Source organism: Scomber japonicus, chromosome 18 (assembly GCF_027409825.1).
Source record: "Scomber japonicus isolate fScoJap1 chromosome 18, fScoJap1.pri, whole genome shotgun sequence".
Taxonomy (NCBI): Eukaryota; Metazoa; Chordata; class Actinopteri; order Scombriformes; family Scombridae; genus Scomber; species Scomber japonicus.
The window spans coordinates 1,527,919-1,553,480 of record NC_070595.1 but is presented as its reverse complement, the minus strand read 5'-3'; the positions used below and the strand labels follow the sequence as shown (position 1 = coordinate 1,553,480).

The 25,562-nt window shown below is 38.4% G+C and overlaps 1 protein-coding gene across 1 annotated transcript in view; it reads right to left on the bottom strand.

The window, feature by feature from the left end:
- Window positions 1-2,104: 2,104 nt before the first annotated feature.
- Window positions 2,105-25,562, bottom strand: part of rbfox1 (RNA binding fox-1 homolog 1) — a 172,666-nt gene continuing 149,208 nt past the window's right edge. Inside the window, exons 10-12 of the mRNA XM_053339295.1 lie at window positions 22,198-22,262; window positions 9,701-9,776; window positions 2,105-2,169 (exon numbers count right to left, since the gene is read on the bottom strand). Of these exons, the coding sequence (XP_053195270.1) occupies window positions 2,119-2,169; window positions 9,701-9,776; window positions 22,198-22,262 (192 nt within the window). The 3' untranslated portion in view covers window positions 2,105-2,118. The remainder of the gene's footprint in view (window positions 2,170-9,700; window positions 9,777-22,197; window positions 22,263-25,562) is intronic.

Below are 25,562 nucleotides of genomic sequence, written 5' to 3'. Positions count from 1 at the left end.
CCCCTTATCTCATAGTTCATATCTAAGTAGAATCTTGACTATATACACATAAACACACCAGATATGTCCACCGGAACCTTTGGCTTGAAGTGATGTAAGATATAACCACATTATTTAGTCAATAAATCTACAGCCTGAATAACGTGCTGACTCACATCATTCTCTCCCTAAAAACTAAATTAAACTACATGTTTGTATGGAAGCTGAGAGCAGCTGGGATTGCTTACAGCTACTGCCCCCATATTATCTTGGTATCATGACTTAATTAGCCCAAAATGACTTACAAAAGAGCACAGATGCCATCATTAGAGAAACAAGAAAACCTTACAATGCACACAGTGCAATTTGTGATGGTGTAGAGTAACTAAATATATTTATGCAAGTGCTGCACTGATAGCTCTAGTTACTTTGCATATTAAGATTTTACATACAAAACATACCAGACAGTGTTGTAGATAAAAACAACCCAACACTGTATAAATTAACTCCACCACCAAGAGCTACATGTTAAATGCTGCTTACATGTTCATTCATTTGAAATATGAATTCCATATTAACAATAGTGATATTAATCCCAATATTTCATAATATGGAACTCATTCTGCTGAATGAGTATTTTACTTTTGGTATAATACTTCTGTACTTCTGCATCATTAATATTTGGATTATGGACCCTTTACTTGTAATTGAGTATTTTCACATGGTTTAAAGCAATAACAGCTCTTTTCTTAGTTTGCCACTTGAGGTCAGCAGGATAAACTGAAATCTGACATCATCTTATTTTAAGTTGCAAAAGTGAGCAGTTGTGTTGACATTCAGCAGATACAGAGCAACATTAACAGTCACTTGGAGTCACGTGTGTGTCCACCTGACAAATGTAATTTGGTGTTAAAAATCAGTACCGGAGTACCACAAAAAGCAGGATTGTTATTTTGGAATACTGGTTTGGAAAAATGAGCACAACAAAAACAGACTTTGCTAGCTTGAGAAGTAATAACAAGTAAACAGTTTGTTCTCAACATAACTACATAAGAAAGTCATGATCTCGAGATAACAAATTTAAATAATGGCAATCCTGGCTGCTCTAACTTAGCTTCTCCATGTTATCCAACCAAACCCTTTAAAATCTCCATGTTTTCCAATGCTTTTTTAATTCTTCCCAAACAAAAAAAAATCTATCATTGCTAAACTGACAGAGGAAGTGCCAAAGGAAGCTGAGAGAAGAAAAACAACATCACTTGACTAGCATAGTCACTTTAACACTCTTACAAAACATAAAAACCCCAAAATGTGACTATGACCTATCTTACAGGGTTGGAGTTCTATACAAGCCCTAACAATTTGAATTTGATAAATATTTCCTTTGTGTCCTAATTGTCCTAACTCTAGGAGCTCTCTATTAGTACCATGGAAAAACCTCTACAGCTGATAATCTATGTTTAAATCTTTAGAAATGAAAAACCCACAATATCAAAATACACAGCACAAAATATCTGAGGTATAAGATGAAAAATATCAGCTGTCATTTTATTCTTGTTCTCTTTTTTTGTACTTCTCTCTTAGAAGATGCTGAAATGATGCACAAACTGCATGTATTGCAATACCCAGGCCTCAGTAATGTCTCTCCTATGATAGCTAGTTCCTCTGTTTGTCATTCTCATTCGCTCACACACTCACACTCACACGCACTTTCTTTTTGTCCTGTTGGAAGGTTGAGTATAGGTTGGAGGTGTTGCTAATAGGGTGCGAAGCGACTGTAGCCTCCCCGGTATATACTAGCCTGGAGAGAGGACAGCACCAACCCCACATCGTCGGCATGGCTCCGAGTTTTGGCATCTGTCAGCGGGGTGAATGCATTCTGAAACACACATATATACACCAACAAACACCACAACACACACATAGGCATATTCCCACCAGAGATTGCAAGAAGACGCACAGATATTCATAGAAACACCAATGTACACATACACACACACCCACAGACACACAAACACACACAAACCCTTGTTAGCCCCCTCAGTCCAGCACCAACTACAACTAGAGTTTCAACATTACATTACCGTTATTCCAGTGCAAACCCATGGGGGATGAAAAGACCCATGACCGGAGCAACCGTCATGCAGCAAGCACAGCAAGACGCTTCATGCCAGGGGTACATGCCAACAGCTATGTGAAAGAAATCCAGTCAATACAACCATGAAAAAGTGGAGGAAAAGACGAAACAAAAATTTAATCAATGGATGATTTTAAACAGAATGTGAAGCAGGAATGGCAAAATCTTTCACCGCTTGGAGATGATGAAGACTGTCCTCCCAATGAAAATGACATGAGTTGTATGTAACAAACATATGTTTGGATAACATCTGTTTAGAGCTAACATATGTTAGACTACATTTGTTAAACTCTAACCACCAAGATTTTATTACTATGTCAATATAACCATGAAAACAAAGGGCCCCTAACTTTAATGACCCAGTCAGCATGTCCATGTTGGCCCCACATGGGTTAAATGCGGGCTACATGGGTACTGAGTGGGCATGGGCTCGAACTGGGCAAATTTTTTCCCACATGGTTTCAGTAACATTGGACCCACATGTGAAGCCCATGTGGCTGACTGTATGAGCCCCATAAGGGATGTAAGTGGACTTAGTGGGCATGGGCATAAACAGGACAAATTGTATGGACCCCATATTGTTTCAGAAACATAGGCCCCACATGTTGAACTCACCAAGTTGGGCCCTACCTGAAACCCAGTAAGAACCCACTTGAATCCCATGTGGGCAAACACAGGTGGGGCCACCATGGAAACTGTGGACAAACCCACGTGGACCTAGCCTGGCTAACACCTGACCATGTCTCAATCTCATGGGAGATTGAGGTAGGGTCTGGCGAGGAGCCGTTCATTTCCTCGTATTTGAGACGGGATCAATGAATGTCGGTCAAATGCTTCTGTACGCTACTGGACAAACTTACAGCCAATCATTAATTTGGACCCATATTGCAGCCCAAATTGAACCTTTATGGGACCAACATGGACATGCTGGCTGGGGAGCAATGTTTACCTATTTTCTTGCGCACAGTACATGTGTACTTATAACTGTCAGTAGTGAAACGGTGTACAATGTCATCATGACTTCTAGAAATAATGGCCAAACAAAGAAAAATAAACAGTTAATTTAGTTTTATTTTTTGCAGTGGCACATGGTGGCAGGTGGAATGAGGCATCTTTAAAAGGCAAGATGTAGCATTTTTAATAATACTTATTGTTTCATTTGCGTCATTGAATTAAAGTTGCTACAGTATAAACGATATTCAGCCTCAGTAGATTTCAGTATTTGCTATGTAAAGATAGTAGAGTAATGGTGACCAAAGCAGAGAAAGAAGCCACGCTACCAGCTTCTCTGTACTTTGTTTCTGAAAACAATTGAGACAAGAAAAAGGCAATGCAGTAAAATAATCTTGATCTATTTTTGCTTTATCTATCTATATTAACTAGTTTGACAGTATGATCTGAGTTTCTTGAGCTGTCTGTTAAGACACAACTTTATTGAGTAAATGATGCACACATTTGTTCTTGTCTGAGGTGCTGGTGCTGTAATGCGACATCTTGTGGTTGCATTGCAACTTTAACATTTAACTGAAACTTTGAACATTACTTGATGCAAATGATTTTCTATTGTTGGCAAATATGCATAGCACAATTTGTTGATCAGTGAGTTGGTAGCTGAGCCTGATTTCGATTGCGTTTGGTGTTTGAAACCAGTGTGTTTCCACAATCTTTCTCACTTCTCTTCTTCGCACTGTCTCCTCCTCCCTATAGCTGTGGCACCAAAAGGGCTTTAATTATCAAAATGACTAATTATTTCATTACCAGGGTGGGGTGAGGTGGTATCCACCAAATTAGAAATGTAATAACTAACATGGACTGGGGTGCCAAGGCATGAAGACATTCATCACCTTTTACAGGCTGGATTAATGTGGCATTTGGACTGCCGTTAGCAGCGCAGACAAATTCAATTAAGTTTAAGTGTGGAGATGTCAGTGCTGCAGAAAAGCTCATGCACAGTGACTGAAGAGGTTGGGGTGGGGGAGGGGGGTAGTAAGGAGAAGATGAAGCAAGAGTATGTGGAGATTGGATTGATAAATTGGCCAAATTTAGTACATGTGTGTAAGTGGCAGTACTCTGCTTTTCACTGTATGACCTGAAAGACTAATTTCCTAAATAAAATAAATGGGTAGGCCTATTCAATGGACACATTTTCTCTATAATAATCTCTACTTATGTGAAAGACAGCAAAATGGCAGCCCAACATTCATTTCTTCTCACTTCTTTCTCAAAGGTTATTCATGAAATACAAAATGACACAACTAATTATAGCCGGCAAAATTGCTTGAATGTACTGTATGCTTGCATTTTGTTATGTCCATATTAATACAATACTTGCATAAAGTTCTTTGAAAGACTAATTTGTTGCAGTAATCATTCCTCGTGTTCACAGTGGCTGTGAAGTGATTGTTTCTTTAAATCCCTCAACTGTAAAAGATGGAGGATAAAATCTATAGTCATCTTTTCAAAGCTGATATGCCTCCGATAAAGCTCCAGCAGTGGGAGTTGGAAATCAAGTGGGTGTCTTTGTGTTTCAATGGACAATGTTCTTTTGCTGAAGCATAGCAGAGATTCTTAGGTATAGCTGTTTTGGTTGGATTTTGACAGCCAGTTCATTTACATTAGGATACAGTTTACAGTTGATAAAATTATACTTTTGTACTGTTTCAGTTTTTTATTGTTCTCTGGCTCTCTGTAAGACAGTGTCTATACTCAGTTAAAGATCATCTGTGAGGAAAAAAAACAAAACATCACCTGGTTACATCAGTCAAACAATGCAATTTTGTTGTGTTTTTGGTTGTTCAACAAGACCAAGGAAGCGGTGACTCTTCTATAGAGGACTGATCTTTCTGATTGTGGCACATCAATGTCAGGAGAATCCCACAATAGACCGTTTCCACTGCAAGAATTTCAGGAAGTTCCTGGTAAAATTTAGGAAGTGGGACCTTTATAGGAACATCCTCTCACTCGCTCCTCTCAACTGTTGTGTTTCCATAACAGAGTAGGACCCAGATAGGACCCACCAGACTCTGACGTCACAGAGGCGACTCGCCGAAAACATAACAAAGAAAATGACAACGAGGAGGTAAACATGAAGGAGCTGAGCTGGTTGCCGCGTTTCTGGTTTGTGTGTTCGTGTACATGGCGGTGGACTCTATGAACTTTTTTCCGGCAGTGTAGACACTTTCTACTTCTGTTCTTCTTCTGCTGGGTTTTAAAAACAACACTTGTTTTGGCGCTTTCTGATGACGCCACATCCCATTTTGAGTATAGCCAATCAACACTGAGTCAACCTCAAGCCCCACCCAGGAACTTTTCGGGCCAAACAGAGTACCTACCCTGAGCCAGGGACTCCGTTAGCCCCCGTAAAAGTTCCAGGAGGTTCCTGCAATGGAGACACGCACCAATGGCCCCGGGCCCGTAAAATGACCCTGAAGTTCCTGCAGTGGAAACGGGGCTTGGAGCACATAGCTTGTGAAAATTAAGTATAGTCAGTGGGCGACACCTGTTATTACAATGTGTCAAATACATTTCATACGTATGCTGCTTACTACCTTTTAAGGTTATAACAGGCGGGGAGTTCCGGTCCTCTGAAATGAGGCCAAGGCGGAAGTAACTTAGAGCTACATTCTATCAAAAGGCCACCAGGGGGAGACCGTTTTGTGTTCAAAAGGACTTCCGTCTCTATACAAGTCAATGGAGAATTCACCAACTTCTCAATTGATTTCTAACCTCAGTAAATGTTTTCAAAATGTGTTTATGGTCTCAATCGCTAGTTTAAAGCCTTCTTCAATGCAGTATGATGTTCATTTGTGAAATTTTGGCCTCCCTGATTTTATATTTGACAATAAAGCAGGGTATGCATTGGGGTGTGGCTATGTCGTGATTGACAGGTTGATTGACCAATGTCCTCGAGATCCAGCCCTCTCAACCAATCGCAACCTCCCCGCTCTGCCGTTGGCTCCGCCCATGACTCCGCCTCATGCCCATATAGAATCCGTGTTCCTTTTTTTCCAGCGTGCACCTGAAATTTTCAAGATGGCGCTGCCTGGATTCAAAACTATTGGCTCCTGAGCAGCAGTCCACAAACCAATGGGTGACGTCACGGATGTTACGTCCATTTCTTTTATACAGTCTATGGGTTATAACCACATTTTGTGAACGTCAGTTAGGCTGCCACTAAAAACTGTTTCTTCTTACTTCTTACCATCAAATGCTGAGCTAAATCTAATTAGACAATACTGAATTCAGATTCTATGAGATGTTAAGGACCCGGGACACACACCCATAAGCCCAAGAAGTAATTTGTTTTTGGAAAGTCAAATATTTCAGTCAAAATAGGAATGCCACGATGACAGTTCTGTCCTGATCCCAACATCCTTTTAATCTACATCTACCAAAAGTAAGTCTGATCCAACATTCATTGTAATTATATTTATATGTATTGCACCTGCTATTTGTGACAATTAAATTAAATGCTTTAAGAAATAAGATTTATATATTTATTTATTTCCTTCGATGGTTTCCAACAATATATGGTATAGTGTCCTGTATGGTGTGTTTCATAATACCTGTAGGTGGCAGTAAGCTTTGGAGATGAGTTGGACAGCTTCTTTTCAATATATTTAGGTTCAATTTTAAACCACCAACAGCCCCTCCAGGTTATGGGTATTCTGCTAAATATTATATTATAAATAACCACTTGATTTGGCTAGCTCATACTGATGAAGTATGATATTAGCATTGACTGAATGTATTTTGCCAAATGCAAAATGAGGACTGTTTATGGAGAAATGATCATAGCAACTAGACACTCTTTTAATATACATATGAGATGTAAATCTTTTATAGTAAGCCAGACTTGGAAGAATCTGAACCATCTTTGGTTGGAATATGTGCCAAAAATAATGCTAATTAGTCAAATAGCATGAAGTGATCTAGTTTATACTTTAAGCACATATTGTAGAATCCCCTGTCTTACTTCCATATGTAAATAATGAAAAATAGAGATCTAGCCATTTTTAACCAGTCACAAGTCAGACATTTGACGAAATAGGTATTAAGCAAAGTGTCTTTGGGCCACCTTAACAAAAAACATGATAGTGTAATGCATCTCAAATCCATATCGCAAGCAAAGATGAAATGAAATGCTTCCATAGTCTCCTTGAACCACTTGGGAAACTGGAACAAAGTTTTACTGCCATACATGTGAAACCTACATGTGAATGAATGCAGACCACATGGGTAGCAGGCAAACAGTAAAACATTTGGACACAAACTGATTCTGAGGACTCGTAATGAGGTGATTGCTGTTTAAAAGCTGCACCAGGTAAAGTCTGTAACTACTTTTGTGTTATATTTGCTAAAATTGTCATTATGATCTGACAGTACAATAAGATACAGATAAACTGTCTCTGGGTCCACCTAGTGGTCGTAAAATGATTTGCAAGAATCCGCCACTCCCGAGTACAATAACCAATCAGAGCCTGGAGGAGTGTCCAAATCCACTTTTGCTATTTTAACGGTGGAAAAATGGTCAATGTACAAGGGCGCATGGACTTAAGTCCCCTCATTAATCATAGGTGATGAGTGTAGAGTTGTGTGAGGTTATACTGCAGCAGCCTGGTGTCATCAGCTGATTTAATAAACAGTGAGCAGCTGTGTGTAATGTCACTGTGCTCTGTGCAGCATCTCAGAGACTACAGTATAAACAGCTGTGGATAACACACTCTGTAAAAATCACCAACATTCATTACCAGATCAATACAGATGTTTTAACCACATTTGTTCAGCCTTTCTTGTTGATAAAATCACGACCCCTTGTGCACACTACTGACACTGTGTGTCCTATTCAACAGTAAAACACAGAGAGAGGTTGGATCTGGATATGATTATAGGTACAGTATGTAAAGGGCTGTCCACACTAAGAATGATAACTATAACTATATATATAATGATGTGGGCGTCCACACTTATAAACTATGACATCCTATAAACAACAATGTCAAGCACGCGCTGTACACTCCAGTTGGTAGCTAATGAAAATAGACCCGTTACTGCTGTATGTTGTGCAGAAAAATGATTGTGTGTTGATCAAAAGTATTACAGACACTAGTAGCTGTGATGTTTCAGTATTTACAGACCAAACTGATGTTGAAGCGCAATGTGCAAGTGTGACTCGGCTGCAGTAGTCTTGTCTATTTCTAACAGTGACAGCTCTGATAAGTGTTTGAGTTTTTGGGACTTGAGTAAGCACACAGCTACACTCTGTATTAAATATGTAAAGTTAAAAGCTTTAATTGAAACTCATAACCTAACCTGAACCCAGTCTGAGTTAATATACTGGTCCAGTTCAGTTAAGCTAATCATTACCAGACCATTAACCATTAACCTGACACTCACATGTGTGTTTTAATTGTGTTTATTATAAAAGTACATTGAGAAAATTTTGGAGTATAAACATATGTGTTTATAAATGAATAGTTACTGGTGCATTCAAATAAACCCAGCATGACATCTCCCAAAATAGACTGCGTCTTATACACAGGTGCGACGTAGTATGTGTTAAATATTGTTCAAAAAGTTTTAGGTATGTTAACCCCTCATATATTTGTGAAAACAGCGGCACTCTCCAAGGTGCTGACCCCATTTCATTTAATCTGTTATTTTTACAATTAATTAGTTCTGATAAGTATTATGACTAACCATTATGACATGTATTTTTTAATATGTTGATGTCATACTTTTATTTGTTTGTATGTTTGTGTGCCGCTGCTTGTCCCTGTGTGTGTAGCAGGCAGAGTGTACATTAATTTTGCACCAGCCTATTAAAATCTTGATAAAGCTTCCTCAAAATAACAGTGAAATATGCACCAGTGACTTCAGACCAGGTTTTTTAGAGACCAACATGCCTATGGATACACAAACCGGTGCATTTGCTATTTAGACAACCTGGGAACGCAATGACAACTGCGTTAGTCTAAAACTAACAAAGACACATGCGTCGCGCCCACCCTCTGCTATGCACCAAGCGCAGGATAGGACGCTTAATTACAAATGAACCACTGCTGCTTTGTTGCCATGTTCAATGTTAAGTTTAGATTTGTCACATATCATGTCTCATGCTGCCTTTCTTTTCAAGTTAGTATGTTGTAAATACCAATAAAGCTGTCATTCCACACAGTGACCACAAATCCTTTTGTTTACTTTATATTTAAAAGTAATTCGATTCAATTAGGGGTTTGAAAAGGTTAAATTCTACCATACTTTATACTGTGATAATATAGAGGGAATGCTTTATAATGTTTTGATATGAATATAGTAGTATAATATGCCAGAATGAATAATCAGGGTAATGTTAATATTGCCCTCATTAACAATATTAATTAGTCTGGTCAGTTAGCCTAACCCTAACCCTGCCTGTGCACCTAGTGCAGCTCTGAACAATGTAAATATGAATAGAAAATGTGACATGCATAGCAGAAGAGGAGCTGAAGTTTAACATGTATTTTGGAGACACATTTTGATAACACATGATGCGAAGAGGGCCAAGAATGGAGAAAAGATATGTAGCAGGCATGATAGTCTTACCATGGCACCAACGCTGTATGTGGCTGCTGGAGTGAGTGTGTGGTTGTAGGGGTCGGCAGCATATACTCGTCCGTAACTGTAGAAACAAATACCATAACAGAAGATGATTAGGTCAAATTACATCCTGGGAATAGAGCTAAACTCCAAATAGCTATTTGTTGTTTCTTGATTTCCTTACCAAAGACAGTGATGACAAAGAGTTACATTTCTTTTTACAACTGGTTCTATGCATGGTTCAGTATCAAGTCCACATCTTCAAAACACAGCTGACTTAACCAACAAACTGCTGAGCACAGCAGGTCATTTGATACACAAAAGCAAATCTTTCCAGTAGACACTAATACAACAACTCATGTCAATCAGAACATACTGAGATAAAAACACTAACAGGCAACATATGATGATCTTTTTTATGGCAGTCTGTGACGTGAAATCACTTTCTTTATTGTGAATATGTTGCTTTTTAATTATTGATACTGTAAGAAATGTATATAATATGTAAACTTAGTTGTGATTGGCTCCAGATGAAGTGTCAGATAGCACCTTGCTGCACAAATTGTCATGACAATGGCTGATCTCAAATTATGACCCTACCCATGTGATCACAAATGACCAATAGATAACAAGTACATTCAGTTAACACCAGTCTTCAAAGCTACCACTAGGATATTCTCTTCACCTAAATGTACAGGAGCAAGTCATAGAAATACAACAGGAAAACTTTCACTGTCTTTATTTCTGACAGCTTGTCTTGTTTTTGGCTTGTCTATATACTGTTTAAGATGCACCTTTACATTTTTTTCATTTAAAATTGGGGTGCATCTTATACCCTGGTGTGTCCTATTCACCAGTAAAATACAGAGACGTTGGATCTGGGTACGATTATAGGTATGTTAAGGGCCGTCCACACCAAGAATGATAACTATAACTATAAATATAAATAAACATAATGATGTGAGTGTCCACATTTATGAACTATAACGTCCTTTAAACAACGGTGTCAAGCACAAGCTGCACACTCCAGCTGTTTCATAGCTAATGAAAATACATAGACTATTGATGAGCTGTTACTGCTGTATGTTGTATGGAAAAATAGAAAATAAATCCAGGCAGGTTCTAGAGTGGACACACAGTATGAGCACAGATGTGAAGCCTAAAAGATTCACTAACTTAGTTGTTTTTCCACTGGATGGAACAGAGGATGATGCTTTGTTTGACTCTGGGACTGACACAGAGTCTGAGGACAGTGAGCTTGGTGAGACTTACAGCACACACTGACAGCTCTGAAGAAGAGTTTTTGGGACTTGAGTAAGCACACAGCTACACTCTGTATTAAATATGCAAAGTTTTAATTGAAACTCATAACCTAACCTGAACCCAGTCTGACTTAATATACTGGTCCAGTTCAGTTAAGCTAATCATTACCAGACCATTAACCATTAATCAGACACACTGTTTCAGGTGTTATATGTGTGTTTCATTGTGTTTCAAATTAAAGTAAATTGAAAGAGTTTTGGAGTATAAACATATGTGTTTATGAATGAATAACTACTGGTGCATTCAAATAAACCAGTCTTTAATAGAAAAGTGTTTTTCCCAGCATGATACCCCCCAAAATAGACTATATCTTATACACTGGTTTTTACAGTATGTGAATGTCACTGACCAACTTACTGACTTAATGATGAAGCTGTAAATCTTGGTATCTCAGAATGTGTTTTGCAAAAACCGGCAGTGACTTTTGCTGTATGACTGTTAATATGTCACTTTTTAAAATTACTTTATTAAGTTTAAGTATTTTTTCAGACAAACAGGTGACCATTTAGATGTTCAGTGTGTGGTCAGTTTATCCAAATAATGCCTGTTTGAAAATGAGCTCTGATGTTTTGGGAGCTGTTCTAGAGCCACTGGCTAGTTGCTGGTCTCACTTGAGTAGACTGTTGAATATGATCTGATGAACTGATCTGGGCAGCTGTTTGGTGATTTACTGCTGGTGAGTTGAGATTCAACAGTACTGTCACAGTACAGTCAGGTGGTTGTGTTGAAGCTGAGTTGCTGCTGTCAGCAAGTAGTTGTTCCAATTGCAGAATGATTGTACTGCGTCCTCCTGTCTCCGGAACTTTGTACTTCCGAGTCCAACTTGCCAAGTCATAACTTGGCGTACTTAGGCCTTATGAGGAAGGCCTTATGTCAAGTTGGCTGCAATCAAAGCCTGGCGCACTTTCTGGGGGCTTGGTGGCCATGTGTTGCCACTTCCTGTATCGTTGTGTCGTTTCAAATGAAAAGGTAGTAGTGTATCCCTGTAGTGTTTCATACATGGTCCAGTCATATATTAGGGTTTTGTCTTGTTTGGTGGTGAGTTGATTGAATATAGATGTATTTCAACCTAAAACATTAGTAGAAAGTGTTACAGAGCCACAGAATAATTTCTATTTGAGTGAGAAATATATTGAGGAAATGTGAAGGCTGTAGTCACTGAATGCTGCTGTGAAAACAATGCAAATGTGTCACAGTTTTGTCAGTAATTGTTGCTGTATTAACTGTGTGAAATGTTTTGACAGTATGTACTCAGTATTGAACCATGCTCATAACCAAACATAAAATACTTAAGTATTTCTAAAGATGGGAAGATAGCTTACATTTTATCTGAACAAAGTCAATATTGAACTATATCATAACAGTGAAAAGGCATTAGGATGAATGTAAAATTCATCATGAAAAGTAACCAAAGTAACCAAGACCATTATTATCATCTAACACTGCAGCTCGAAAGATACTTTTAAGTCAATGTTTTGACTTTATGGCCAATACTTACATATATAGTGTACTGTATGATTAACTTACTCTTGGCTCTTGACTTTTGCAATTAATATCTGGAAAAAATAGTAATTAAAAATGACTGAAAAAGTGGGAGATTCTAAGTCAAAATTGATGGATATAAAGGAATAATGATTACATGAGACACATTTTAGACTATTTAAAGTAAAGATCAGGAGGGGAAGAACCCACATGTTTGAGATTGTAATTGAAATGTTTGACTACCTCAAAATGATAAGGTACTGTACAGTTATGACATTACAGTTTACAGTCTTTATAACTATCTGTGTCATTATTTTGGATTTAGTATCTTTTAATGTGACCATCAGTATTATATTTTTGTTGGGTAAAATCAAAAAGGGTTATTTTCCCATACAGAATCATCCAGTTATATTGGACCTTTTTTCTTTATGTGCATGCATATGTGTGTGAACAAATATGAGCGTATGTACAAGTATGCTTTTTGGCCTGTCAGGGAAAAATTACATTATTATCCACTGTGAATTCTAACGCAGTCTCAAGTCTGGAGTCTCTTTTATACAGTCTATGGTCTGGACCAGTGTTGATTGGACCAGTGTTTTATTTACCCTTTTGTGTCCACTTCTTGTATACAGACCCTTTCTATATCAGTGGTTGTGATTAAATAGTAAGGAGACAGTGAGGGGAAATTAGCCAAGAATGACAGTTCACACAAAAGAGGGAATGTCATAAAAGTAAAAAAACATGATAATGATAACAACAACAACAAGAACAACAACAACAATAATAATAATAATAATAGTAATGACAGGTTTTCTATTTTCTATCAGAACTAAATGGCAGCAGTGTTAACTCCTAGTCAGCAGCCATGTTGAAGCCAGTCCAGCCCTCATCCCTTCCTCTCTCCTATAGCCCATTCATGATAAGGGCCAATCAGTGGCCAGGGCCTGTACCCATAATTGAGCTGATTTGCATAGCAGCCCAATGGTTGAAGCGATTAGAAGTTAATCCCGATTAGTTTTGGACATTGCTATTCACTATGCAGTCCTCCCAACACCCACACTCAGTTCAGCAGCACATTTGACCTATCTTATCTCATAGTGCAGAGCCCTAACCCATCATCAGTGTGTGTGTGTGTGTGTGTGTGTGTGTGTTTGTGTGTGTGTGTGTGTGTGTGTGTGTGTGTGTGTGTGTGTGTGTGTGTGAGACAGTGAATAAGCAAGAGAGTGTGTGGTAAGCTGCAACTACAACACTAATTCAAATGCAATTTAAGTCAAATGCATTTTTAAGTGACCCAGAGGTGAATGGATAAACAAAGAAACGACATTTTGGACAGCTCTACACAATGGTTGGGGGCTTGGTCAAGTGCACATGGTTTTAAGATAGAGTGAATATTTAAAAATAAATATTTCCAGAAATAAACACAGTTATGCAACTGTAATATTTTCTTTCAACCATCTAAAGTATTTACTTTAGATTGTGGCTGGCTGTTGGGAGACTTTGTACTGACAGGGAATGAATCACAAGGTTGGTTTTCCTTTGGCTCACCATCATTACATCAATTTATGGCATATAACTCCATCTTAAATCCACAAACTGGATTTACAGTTATAGTACATTTGTGTTGTGATTAAATAAGCTAGATACAATTTGCTAATCAGTGAGCTTCTCCTCCAGACTTCATCTCAAAAACATGAGATTAACACCAATCATCTCACTCTCAGAAAAAAACATATTTCCTGAGATGTTGCAGTATTCCTTTATAGTCTGTGTAAAGTAAGAATAAATATGTGTTCTGAGTTTGACATACCACAGAAAAGTGTGTTGTTAACCACCCTGCCAAATTTGAATGATTAAAAAAATCGCCAAATATATGAAATTAGGCTTCAAAGTTTTGTAAAACTCTCTTTCCCTGCTACCAAACGCTGTGGGAGTGCCCGCCGAGTTCACTGAAACCCCGCCCCCTACCAAGTGTCACCTGTCAATCAAAGTCACCACCTCTACCAGAAACATGGACACTTGGTCTGAGAGCTTTCTGCTGCTAACCATAGACTGTATATAAGAAACTAACTCAGCTGCTAGCTAGGCTACTAGCTCGTCACCTAACTCAGTGGCTAGCTCGGCGGCTAACTCAGCTAACTTTAGACTGTAGTAGTAGTAGTGTGTGCTGAATGTATTTATACCTCTACAGCAGCAGGCTAATTTCATTTTCAGACCCGCCCACTAAATCCTGAACACAGAAATCTTGAAACACAGTTTGTGAAGCCTAGCTCCACAATTTAAATCTAAATGGTTGAAATGCTTTTTACTTGCTTTTTTAGAAATAGATGTATGACCTATTTAATGTGTTTAGAAGAAAATGTTTGAATTCACTTTACACGGTCTTTAAGGTGAATTGAATAAGGTTGACCCAGCTACCACTTGTATTTCATGTCTCCACACAAGAGGTGTTAAAATATCTGGGTTGATCAGGAGGAAAGCCAAATGCTTTCAAAGATAAGATCCACAACATGATCAGATATCAGATATACATGTGGGTGGTAGTCTTTGAGGTGAGGTGTGTATGTGTCTAGAAAAAGGGTGAGTAGGAGCATTCTTTTTAATGAAATGAAGACAGCCAAATAAATGAATTTAACATATTACATAAAGAGTGAAAACGCAGTGAGTACTTAATATTCTAAATTCTTGAAAAAGGTTCTACTGTGGAAAAAGGCCAAAAAGTCAGTGCTTGTCCATGTGCATGTGTGTTGTAATTTGTGAATGCTCATAATTTGCTTGCATAAGCATATCTGCATGAGTGACTGCATTGCATTTGCATTGGTTTGTATGCTACATGAGGCAGACTGGCACTGGACAGGTCTCATGAAAGCAGCTGTTGTTGCTTCCCCTCTGTGACCCTCATGGCTTGAACATGACCCACATGATGCCAGTGTGGCCCTGCACAGATGGTCACATCAAGGCTACAGAGATACACAAGCAAGACCTCAATGCCACCACAGACCTAGGTAAAACATCAAAACAGTCCTCTCATAAGCTCTTGCTCAAGGCTCGTTTAAACCTGCTGTAATTTATTTCTTGTTCCACTGAGGACAGCAGAACACTGTAAACACGGATACATTATGACCTCATCAAGTTATGTTGAATATGTTAGCAAACAGTTGCCTAGTGATAGAGTAACATTATCATCTCACTGGAGTCCAGGTTGTGTCCATTGCAAGTCCCTCTCATATTACACAGTCGTTTGATCCTGTCCCTCTCTTCAGAAAATATTGTTTCTGCATATGAAGTATAAACTGCCAAATGCAGTGCATTACACGTTTTTATATGATTACAATGTGAATCTTTTACTCTGGCAGTAAAATGATTCTAATAAAGATCAATACTGACAGCAATCAAGGAATGTTTCTGTAGTTATTGCTCATGTAAACTAGATTGATTGTGACGTAAAAAGGTTTTAAGATGGTGAAGACTTCTGGTTTAACCTCTTTTTCTTTTGCCCATGTTTCGCTTTCTGCTGTCTGTTCTGAATAAAATAAGTTAGGCAGAGGAATAAATCCTCTCCACTTCTAATCTCAGCTGCACCTTGATTCACCCTCAGCAAATAGAGTCAGTGTCATCATTCATGAGCGTGATAGCTTCTTTTCAAGCAGACCTACTGTATGCCTACTTTGTCTGCAAAAATATTAGCTGCTGTATTATCTAGAGCAAACACCATTTCTATAATCATTTTACACCCTGCTCTTGAATTAGATGGATGGTGTTTCTGCCATGTAAGATTGTTAATTCAAACCAAGCTCACAAAAAAGAAAGAAAGAAAAAAAAAGTTGGAGAAAGTAAGACGGAAGATGAATAATGAATCAAAAAGGACATATATCTGCAAGTTCCATGCAATTATAAACTAAAATTATTCACCAGTGCTTACTAATTTAACACAAATTATTCATTGTGTTATGAATATATCTATTATTAATAAAATGGGGAAGGGCATTAGGGAGATAAAACACCCTCAAATTTCACTTCAGCCCAAGAAATCGCCATTCAACTCTTTTCCAATGTTCATGATGGATATTTTGGACTATTTAATCAGAGCTACTGTATGCTTCTGTGTTGTCTTTACTCTGATAGGATGAAGGAAAGTCGGCGAAGGTTGTCTAGACCTTCATCTCTACCAGTGAAGAGACTTATGACTGGAGTGGAATGGGTTAAAATGTATGACTTTAACCCTAACCTCAACAACAAAGTCATTTTAACCTAAACTAAGCTATTTCCCTCACCTCAACCAAGTTATGTTTGTGCTGAAACAGTGTTCTAAGATAATACAACTGATAAAACCTAAATATAAAACATAAAACCTGCTGATGGGGGCTCCAGATCAGACATTTTTTTATATGCGTTGGTCTGGAGGGGAATGTCAAACTAGAATGTGCTGTTTCCCAGGAAGGTGTTGAGTCATCTCCATAATCATTTTTGAGCCTGTGCATTGTGCTGTTGCGGTTGATTATGAATAATGGTTATCCTGCCTCATCAAAAGATATGAATATCTGACTAAATGACCAGTGTTAATCTGTACATCTCATTGGCTGGAGCCTCCATTTCACTTTTATTATATTTTCTATTGCATATTTTGTATTTTCTGTTTTTTGCCTTTATTTCCTTTGCATTGACACATGGAAGCAACTGTTAGAAGGAGTGGTTGTTGCTTCAATATTGAACATTTAACAGTCTTTACATACAAAAATCCCATTTTATCAGACCATTACTATAACTGGACTAAATGCCATTAGATCAAAATGTCTTCAATAGATATCTATCTAAGGAAGCAATGCCAGCAACATCAATTCAATGCTATGTCTCAATACAACAGAGGACTCGTATACTATCACAACTCATGCTAACTTAGTCCCCTCCAAATTGATCATCTTGTTTATTGTACTGCAGGGTCACTGCAGACACTTGACTCCATCGCTCCTATAATAAACAAGATGACAGTTAAAGAGGTTAGCTCCATGATATAACTACCATATCACCTGAAACATTGCACACACTTGAAAGAACATGGTCTTCTACCAAACTGGTGGAATCTCGCTTAGTCAGGCAAGATCTTAAAACATACAGACAGGCCCTTTGTTCTGCCATCATTAAGAGAGGAGAATAAAAACAGCCCTATGTTCTTTTTCAGCACTTTGGCCTAGCTGACAAAGAGTCATAACTCTATTGATCCCTTTAATCCCATAGCTTCAGTTCTAATGACTTCATGAGCTTCTTTAATAATTAAATTTTCACTACTAAAGACAAAATTCACAAGAACCTTAGAAACAGCTGCAAAACTGTAAGTTGTATATTTAGATTGTTTTTCTCCTATTGGCCTTCCTGAACCTTAATGATTTCTATCTGTCTCATAGATTGCACTTCTTTACTAGATCTGTCTGTCCTTTCTCTCTAAGATCCTTGAGAAAGCACTTGTGTGACTTTCTATCTAACAGTAGTTTAAAGGATGTTAGAGTGCAATATAGCACTGGTGAATGTTTTACATTACCTCCTAATTGCATTGGACAAAGGACTTCTTTCTGTACTTAGTGCTGCACTTCATACCATTGACCATCACATCCTTTTACAGAGGAACATTTAACTGGCATTAAAGGAACTGCATTAAGCTGGTTTAAGTCCTATTCATCAGATTGATTTCATGATAACGATGAATCATCCATGCATGCAAGAGTTAGACATGGAGCTTCAGGGGATAATATGCTTGGACTAATACTATTCACCTATGCTTCCTATAGGTCATATTATTTGGAAACACAGCATACATTTCCATGGTTATGCAGATGATAACCAATTATATTTATCAGTGAAGCCAGATGAAACAAATCAGTAGCATGCCCTAAGGACAATAAGACCTGCAATTTTATGCTGCTCTTATATCATTTATCAAACCATTTATTGCAAGAAATGGAAATACAGTTTTGCTTGGCACTGGTGGCTCCACTTTAAGATGCTCCCTCCCCTTGACATCAAGATGGCTGTCGTGCACAGTCGCAGCGTCTCGGAGCTGTTGTGTTTGTGTTTTTAGTGTTTTTTGTAATGCTTTCTTTTTCCCTTCAACTGGGAGCGGCCTACATAACTTCCGACAGACTGCACATCTTGAACATTCAGAACACAAACTACATTCCACCTCCACCATCCTTCATACTGGAGGAGTTGCTCCGCACATCGGTGCCTGCTTGGATTACAAGCCGAAGCAGCAAGCAGCAAGCAGCGCAGACGGAGACGGGAGAGGGGTAAGCGGGCTGGCATCCATGCTAGGCTAAAGAGCTTGCCGGACCGACCAGCTTTGCTTTGTGTATAGCGAACACCCAGTCAATTGTCAACAAGATCGAGGAATTCAGACTGAGGCTTCACTCAAACAGGATTACTAGCTGTGCTTTTTTCTTCACTGAAATCTGGCTGAATCTGAACATCCCTGACGCTGAGATTGAGCTAACAGGTCGACTGAGGATGCAGTGTCACTAAACCCCCATAAACTGGCCACCAAGCTGGACCACCTGGGCCTCAACACACACCTGAGCAGCTGGGTCCTGGACTTCCTCACTGGCAGACCACAGACTGTGCGCATGGGGAGACAGGTCTCCTCTAGCATCACCCTGAACACCGGTGCACCACAGGGCTGTGTGTTGAGCCCCTTCCTCTTTTCCTTCTACGCTCCTGACTGCAAACCCACCCACGTGGTCAACACCATTTTAAAGTTTGCAGACGACACCATTGTGGTAGTCAGAATCACGTCAAATGACCAGGCCGCCTACAGGACAGAGGTAGAGAACCTGGTGAGCTGGAGCCGAGAAAACAACCTGATCCTCAATGCAGCAAAGACAAAGGAGATGATCCTGGACTTCAGGAGGAGACAGAATTGTCCATCACCATCAATGGTGAGACAGTGGAGGTTGTGCAGAACATCAAGTACCTCGGTGTCAACATCAGCCATGACCTGACCTGGACCATCAACACCACGGTGACAGCCAAGAAAGGACTTCAAAGGCTTCACTTCCTGAGGTGCTTGAAGAGGGCACGCCTCCCACAACAGCTGCTGGTGAGCTTTTACAGGTCAGCCATTGAGTCAACTCTCACATACTGCATCACAGTATGATACTCTGGTTGCACAGCAGAGAACAGGGAAGCTCTCCAGCTAATCATCAAGACTGCAGAGAGGACCTTCGGCACTCAGCTCCCCAGACCAGATGACATCTTCCAGACCCGCTGCATCCGGAAGGTTAAGAGCATTATCAGAGACAGCACACACCCTGGACACTGCTTCTTTACCTCCCTGCCCTCAGGAAGGCGCTACAAAACACTGAGTGTCCGCACAATAAGACGAAAAAACACCTTCTACCACAGAGCTGTAACACTTCTGAACTCTACCCCCCTCACACACTGATGCCCCCTCTCTCTCAATCAACACACACACACACACACACACACACACACTTACACACACATTGCACTACTGGCCCCTTTAAGAACTTGGACTTTTTGCACACGTTTAATCATTGTTGATTGTGCCCTATTGTATATATGTTTCTTAAATAGTTAACTGTTTTCTTTTATATTTTTATTTTATTTATTGATTATTCTATTCTATTCTATTCTATTCTATTCTATGGATTAGCCAGCAGATGATGATGTGTTTAGAGGTGTGTGTGTGGTTATACTGCAGCAGCCTGGAGTCATCACTGTACTCTGATGCTTCAAAGAGGCTGCTGATTTATCAACATATCTGTCCTGCTGCATTCAAATAGTGCAGGGATTTAATGAACTGAAAGAGAAGCTTTTCATACAGTATAAAGCAGGTATAGACATAAGATATTGTAAGAATCAACCACATTCATTCATAGGTCAATACACTGATATACTGACTTTCCTGTTTTAACAACATTATGATTATTTTCTTTATGTTGGTGTTTTATCCACATAATTATTTACCGCAAAAACAGGCGTATAAGACACAGTCTATTCTGGGGGGTGTCATGCTGAGAAAAACACTTGTCTATTAAAGACTGGTTTATTTGAATGCACCACTAGTTATTCATTTATAAACACACATGTTTATATTCCAAAACTTTTTCAATTTACTTTAATTTGAAACACAATTAAAACAGTGAGTTTTTTCGCATTGCGCTTCAACATCTGTTGTCGGGTCAGTTTGGTCTGAAAATACTGAAACATCACAGCAACTAGTGTCTGAAATACTTCTGATCAACACACTGAATCAGTGAATTCGTCTGGTTTTATTTTTTATTTTTCCACACAACATACAGCATTAACGGCTCATCAATAGTCTATTTTCATTAGCTGCTGAAACAGCTGGGACGTGCAACACGTGCACGTTGTTTATAGGACGTCATAGTTTATAGGACGTTATAGTTTATAAGTGTGGATGCTCACATCATTATATTTATAGTTATAGTTATCATTCTTAGTGTGGACGGCCTCATACACCGGTGTGTCATGTATACCAGTGATATATTATAGGTAGTATAATCATATCCAGATCCAACATCTCACTTTTAAATGAAAAAAAAGTGTTATACACCGGTTTTTATGGTATATTTTAAGCAACATGACTGCAGCAAATATTTAGTTTGATCTTGTTGATAGAATCATCAAAGCATCAATTGCACCACAAATAGATCCTCAGACGGTTGTTTTTGGCACAATGTTTATGACCAAATTTCAACAAAAATACAAAAACTACAACTGTCTTTACACTCCTTCATTTGAATGAACCGCCAATCTGTTTGTGCCAGTTGTTGTGACTTCATAAAGGTAGGGCCAAACTCAATGGATTGCACTTGTATCCACAATCAGCCCTGTTTTAGGGTCCTATCTATATAAAGATTTTTGACTAATGATATGATATAAAGTTTTGCAACTGCTTGCAACTTCCCCTTGTCTGGCATCTGCCTGAGTGAGCAGAGTTTCAGGGTTTCCTCAACATTTCACAGATTGGACCATAGTGAAACTGCAGAGAGCACAAAAGCCTAAAATTTCATGCCTTTAATTAACAGACGTGGGCACACTCAGAGCTTCACAATCACAAATCAACTTTCATATTTTTCCTTCTTTTACTTCTCTAGTATTTCGCATCTTTCATAATAATCTACTGAAATGTCAAATGTCAGAATATAGCTATTAATGTGACCCACACAGGTCTGAAACATGATATATTAATGTCTGAATCTTACAATAATGTTATTCTGCTGTCACTGAATGTATCACAAGAACAACATTACTGATGTTCAGCTTGTTTTACACAGCTGGCTGTGTGTCACAGCTGGCTGCAGTATCGTACAGTTAATAAAATAGTAAGTGAGTATCCAAACTGAGAAAACAGCTGTGCACATTCATGCATGCCAGACAGTAGCAGTAACTTCATTAACACCAGACTGGTCAGGATATGACAGTTATTAATATTCTGTGCTCTGCTACACATCTACACGTCAGCTGTTACACTTAGATGCAGGTATATATGTTGGGATTGTCTGTAATGAAGCAGCCCTTATGGATGAATCCTGAGCTCCATCAGTGCTGCATTTTTATTTTTAAGTAGCTGAAAGTCCGAGATAAACTTTTTGAACAAATTTCTCATTTGCACAGATTTAGCAGCCGCAAAAGCCCTTTTGTGGATTTGGCCCTTAGTGTCTTACCTGTCACTGTATGCAGCAGCTGTGGTAGCAGTAGGCTGGGCATATCTGTAGGCAGCGTAACCACCCTAGAAACACACACACACACACACACACACACACACACACACACACACACACACACACACACACACACACACACACACACAAGAGAGAAATAGTAAAGATTTAGTGTTAATAATACACTTTTTAAAAACAGACTTGCCAACACTACACCTTGATAATCATTGTTTGTATCTAGTATTATGTGTCCTATCTTCATATAGATGTTACCAAAAATAGATATCATTTTAAAACCTGTCTCATGACTTATTCTCTACCAAGGAAACTGTGAAATAAATTCTAAATATCTTTTAGCAGCTCAGTGTCTCATAACACAGACATGTAAATACATACATACACGCTTGGATCAAGAAACAAAAATGAATAGATTAAGACATATAATGTTGTTAGAAAACATCATGCATATACAGTATGTGAATTCATCACATTTGAATAAATCACAACAACCAAAATGTGAATTTTCACATTATTATCATGTGAAATGTGTTTTACATGATATGATAGATTTACATGTTTTTGGGTTTGATTATGTATACGTTTAGAGAAACTTTAACACTCAATTCAAATCTGACTCAATTGTTTTGTTCTCATTTTTCATACGTGTATTTGTTCTTTATTTTTTCATGTATTTTGATGCCAGTGTCCTTTTTGTGTATGTGGGAGGAAAGCAACGCTAAAACACTAACACTAGAGTATGTCAGCACCAGGGGCGGTGCCAAAGAACATTTTAAAAAACAACCCCTTAAATAGTGGCTTTAGGGGACTTTTAATAGACTTATAATCGCAAAGTTTAGACTTTAAATATAATACATTCAAGTTACTATATTATCAATTGGGTTAGGGTTAGGGTTAGGGTTAGGGTTAGTGCTTAGGGTTAGTGCTTATGCCTAATTAAGGCCTAGTAGGTGGCTCACTGGAACTGAAAGCACTCATGTATGTTTATTTCATATAACAGAGTATTAGGGCCACGACGAGATTAAACTCAACATGACGACTTTAAAGTCAGTACTTTGACATTAAACTCAAAATGTCAAGATTAAAGTTGAAATATCATGCCAGTTGACATGTCGAGATTAAAGTCGAAATTTCGACAATAAAGTTGGCATGTCATGTCGACTTTAATCTCGACATGTCGACTTTATTCTCGATATGTCTTTGTACTGCATGCAGGTGTAACCATCCATATCTTTGCATCTGCATTTTCAGTTTGCAACAATGCAACCACTTCCTCCAAATTTGTATGGTTTATCCTTCTGAAAAGACACAGTTATCGGCACAACCTTTTCAGCGTTCTCACACGTATGATAACATTGTGTTTTTTGTGCTAAAAGAGCGAGAATTTCTTTGTTGCTAAAACCGGTTCTGAAGTACAGTTTTACCAATTCATCTACACAAAGCATTTTCGTGGGCCAACCGATTGCGTCTGAGGCTGACTGTCCGGATTTAGCATCTGAGGAGCGCTGGCCCTCTCGCCTAGTTTTGTCGAGATTAAAGCTGACATGACAGGCCAACTTTATTGTTGAAATTTCGACTTTAATCTCGACATGTCGACTTAAATGTCGTCACGCTGAGATTAAAGTCGGCATAATATTAAAAAAAAAAAATTATTATATTTTGAGTTTAATGTTGAAGTGTTGACTTTAAAGTCATCATGTCGAGTGTAATCTCGTCGAGGAAAAAACTATTTCTCATGTGACCCTAATAGTAATTTCAGGTACCTTTTTCATGCTGTTGCATGTGTTCTCCACTAGGTGGCAATGTCCAATAAATAAAATTCATTTTAGCTAATGTAGAACAAACCATAGCTCTTATATAAAGTCTTAAACACATTCAAGGTTACTCTTCAACATCCCTGTTCAGTTTCATTTTGTATTCATTCACTAAATGAGTATGACTATTGTTAATGCTGTTTTGTCATGTTAATCAATCAACATTAAATAGAGGGATTGAGAGGCTGTTAGTGCAATGCAAAATGATTTAATGAAAAGAGTAAAAGATGCAAGTTATGAAAAGGTATTCTTGCTACATCACAGCTCTTTGCTTTATATTGAACAAATTGAGTGAAAGAACAATGATTACATACTGTCACTCAAATCACCACACCATAAAAACAGAAAATATCATTGCCTCACTGTAATGACTAAACAATATCTTTGAACATTTTTGAATCTTTGAAAAAGGTATTCATGCTACATCACAGCTCCGCTGCAACTTGGATAAAATGAGTGAATAAACAATGATGATTACAAACTCTCACTCAATTCACCTCACTATAAAAAACATAACAAAACACTTTATCTCTTCACACTTCATCATGCCAGACAGTGGCCTATGATGACTTCTTTGACATTATAATGGTTATAACCAAGACTGGTATCCAATGTTGCTAGATAAGGTTTTATTTTCACTGCAAGAGATATTTAATAAATTCTCATTATAATTTCAGCCATAGCGTTAGCATTAGCCTACACGAGGGCAGCCAGGCTAGGCTCTAAAATGAGCTTTACATTAGCACCAACCTGAATGATGCTACAGCAGCGGTTGGTAACATGACATGGCTGGATGGAGTTTTCTTGAAAAACTTTTTAATGTCCTTTCTGACTGATGAACACTCATTGACTAAGAGAGATCAGACTGTGACTGAAGCTACAGCAGACTGACGCTAGGGGGCACCACTAGGCTCCATGTAAATGTTTGTGTTCAACCTGTTTAGTTGGCGGTGCAGTTTTGTCCAGCGTGGCAAATTTCATTCATTCTTTTGGTTTTCTTTATAATAGGGATATGATTGATGGATAGTTTATTTTCCCTGTAATAGGCTGATATGTTCCTGAGCCGTTAATCGGTCCGAGGATGACTTAAAAAATAAAAGCTTAACAAAGATCCGGGGCTTTTGATGAAAGATCTGGGGCTTAAACCCCAAAAACCCACCCCCGTGCTGCATGTATGTCAAACTCAGTGAATCCCGCACTGTCTCAGACCTACAAGATCACTTCCCTCCTCTAGCTACAGAGTTCCTACAGTTGCATTAACAGAAGCACAGCAAACATTATAACTATTGTACACTAACAATATTTTTTAGAAGCATCAATCAAATGACTTTGTATAGGCTAATGTGAATATGACACTGTGAGACATGACACACAGAGAATTATAACATATGATGCAGTTCTCCTCAGCTCTACAAAGCCTTTAAGCCTCTTTTATCTAATTGTTTGTTTCTATGGCACACATTCCCCAGCAGCAGCAGGAAGCTGTTATTGAATGAATGAATCTTTCATTTTCACGTCTGGTCATTTACATGACCC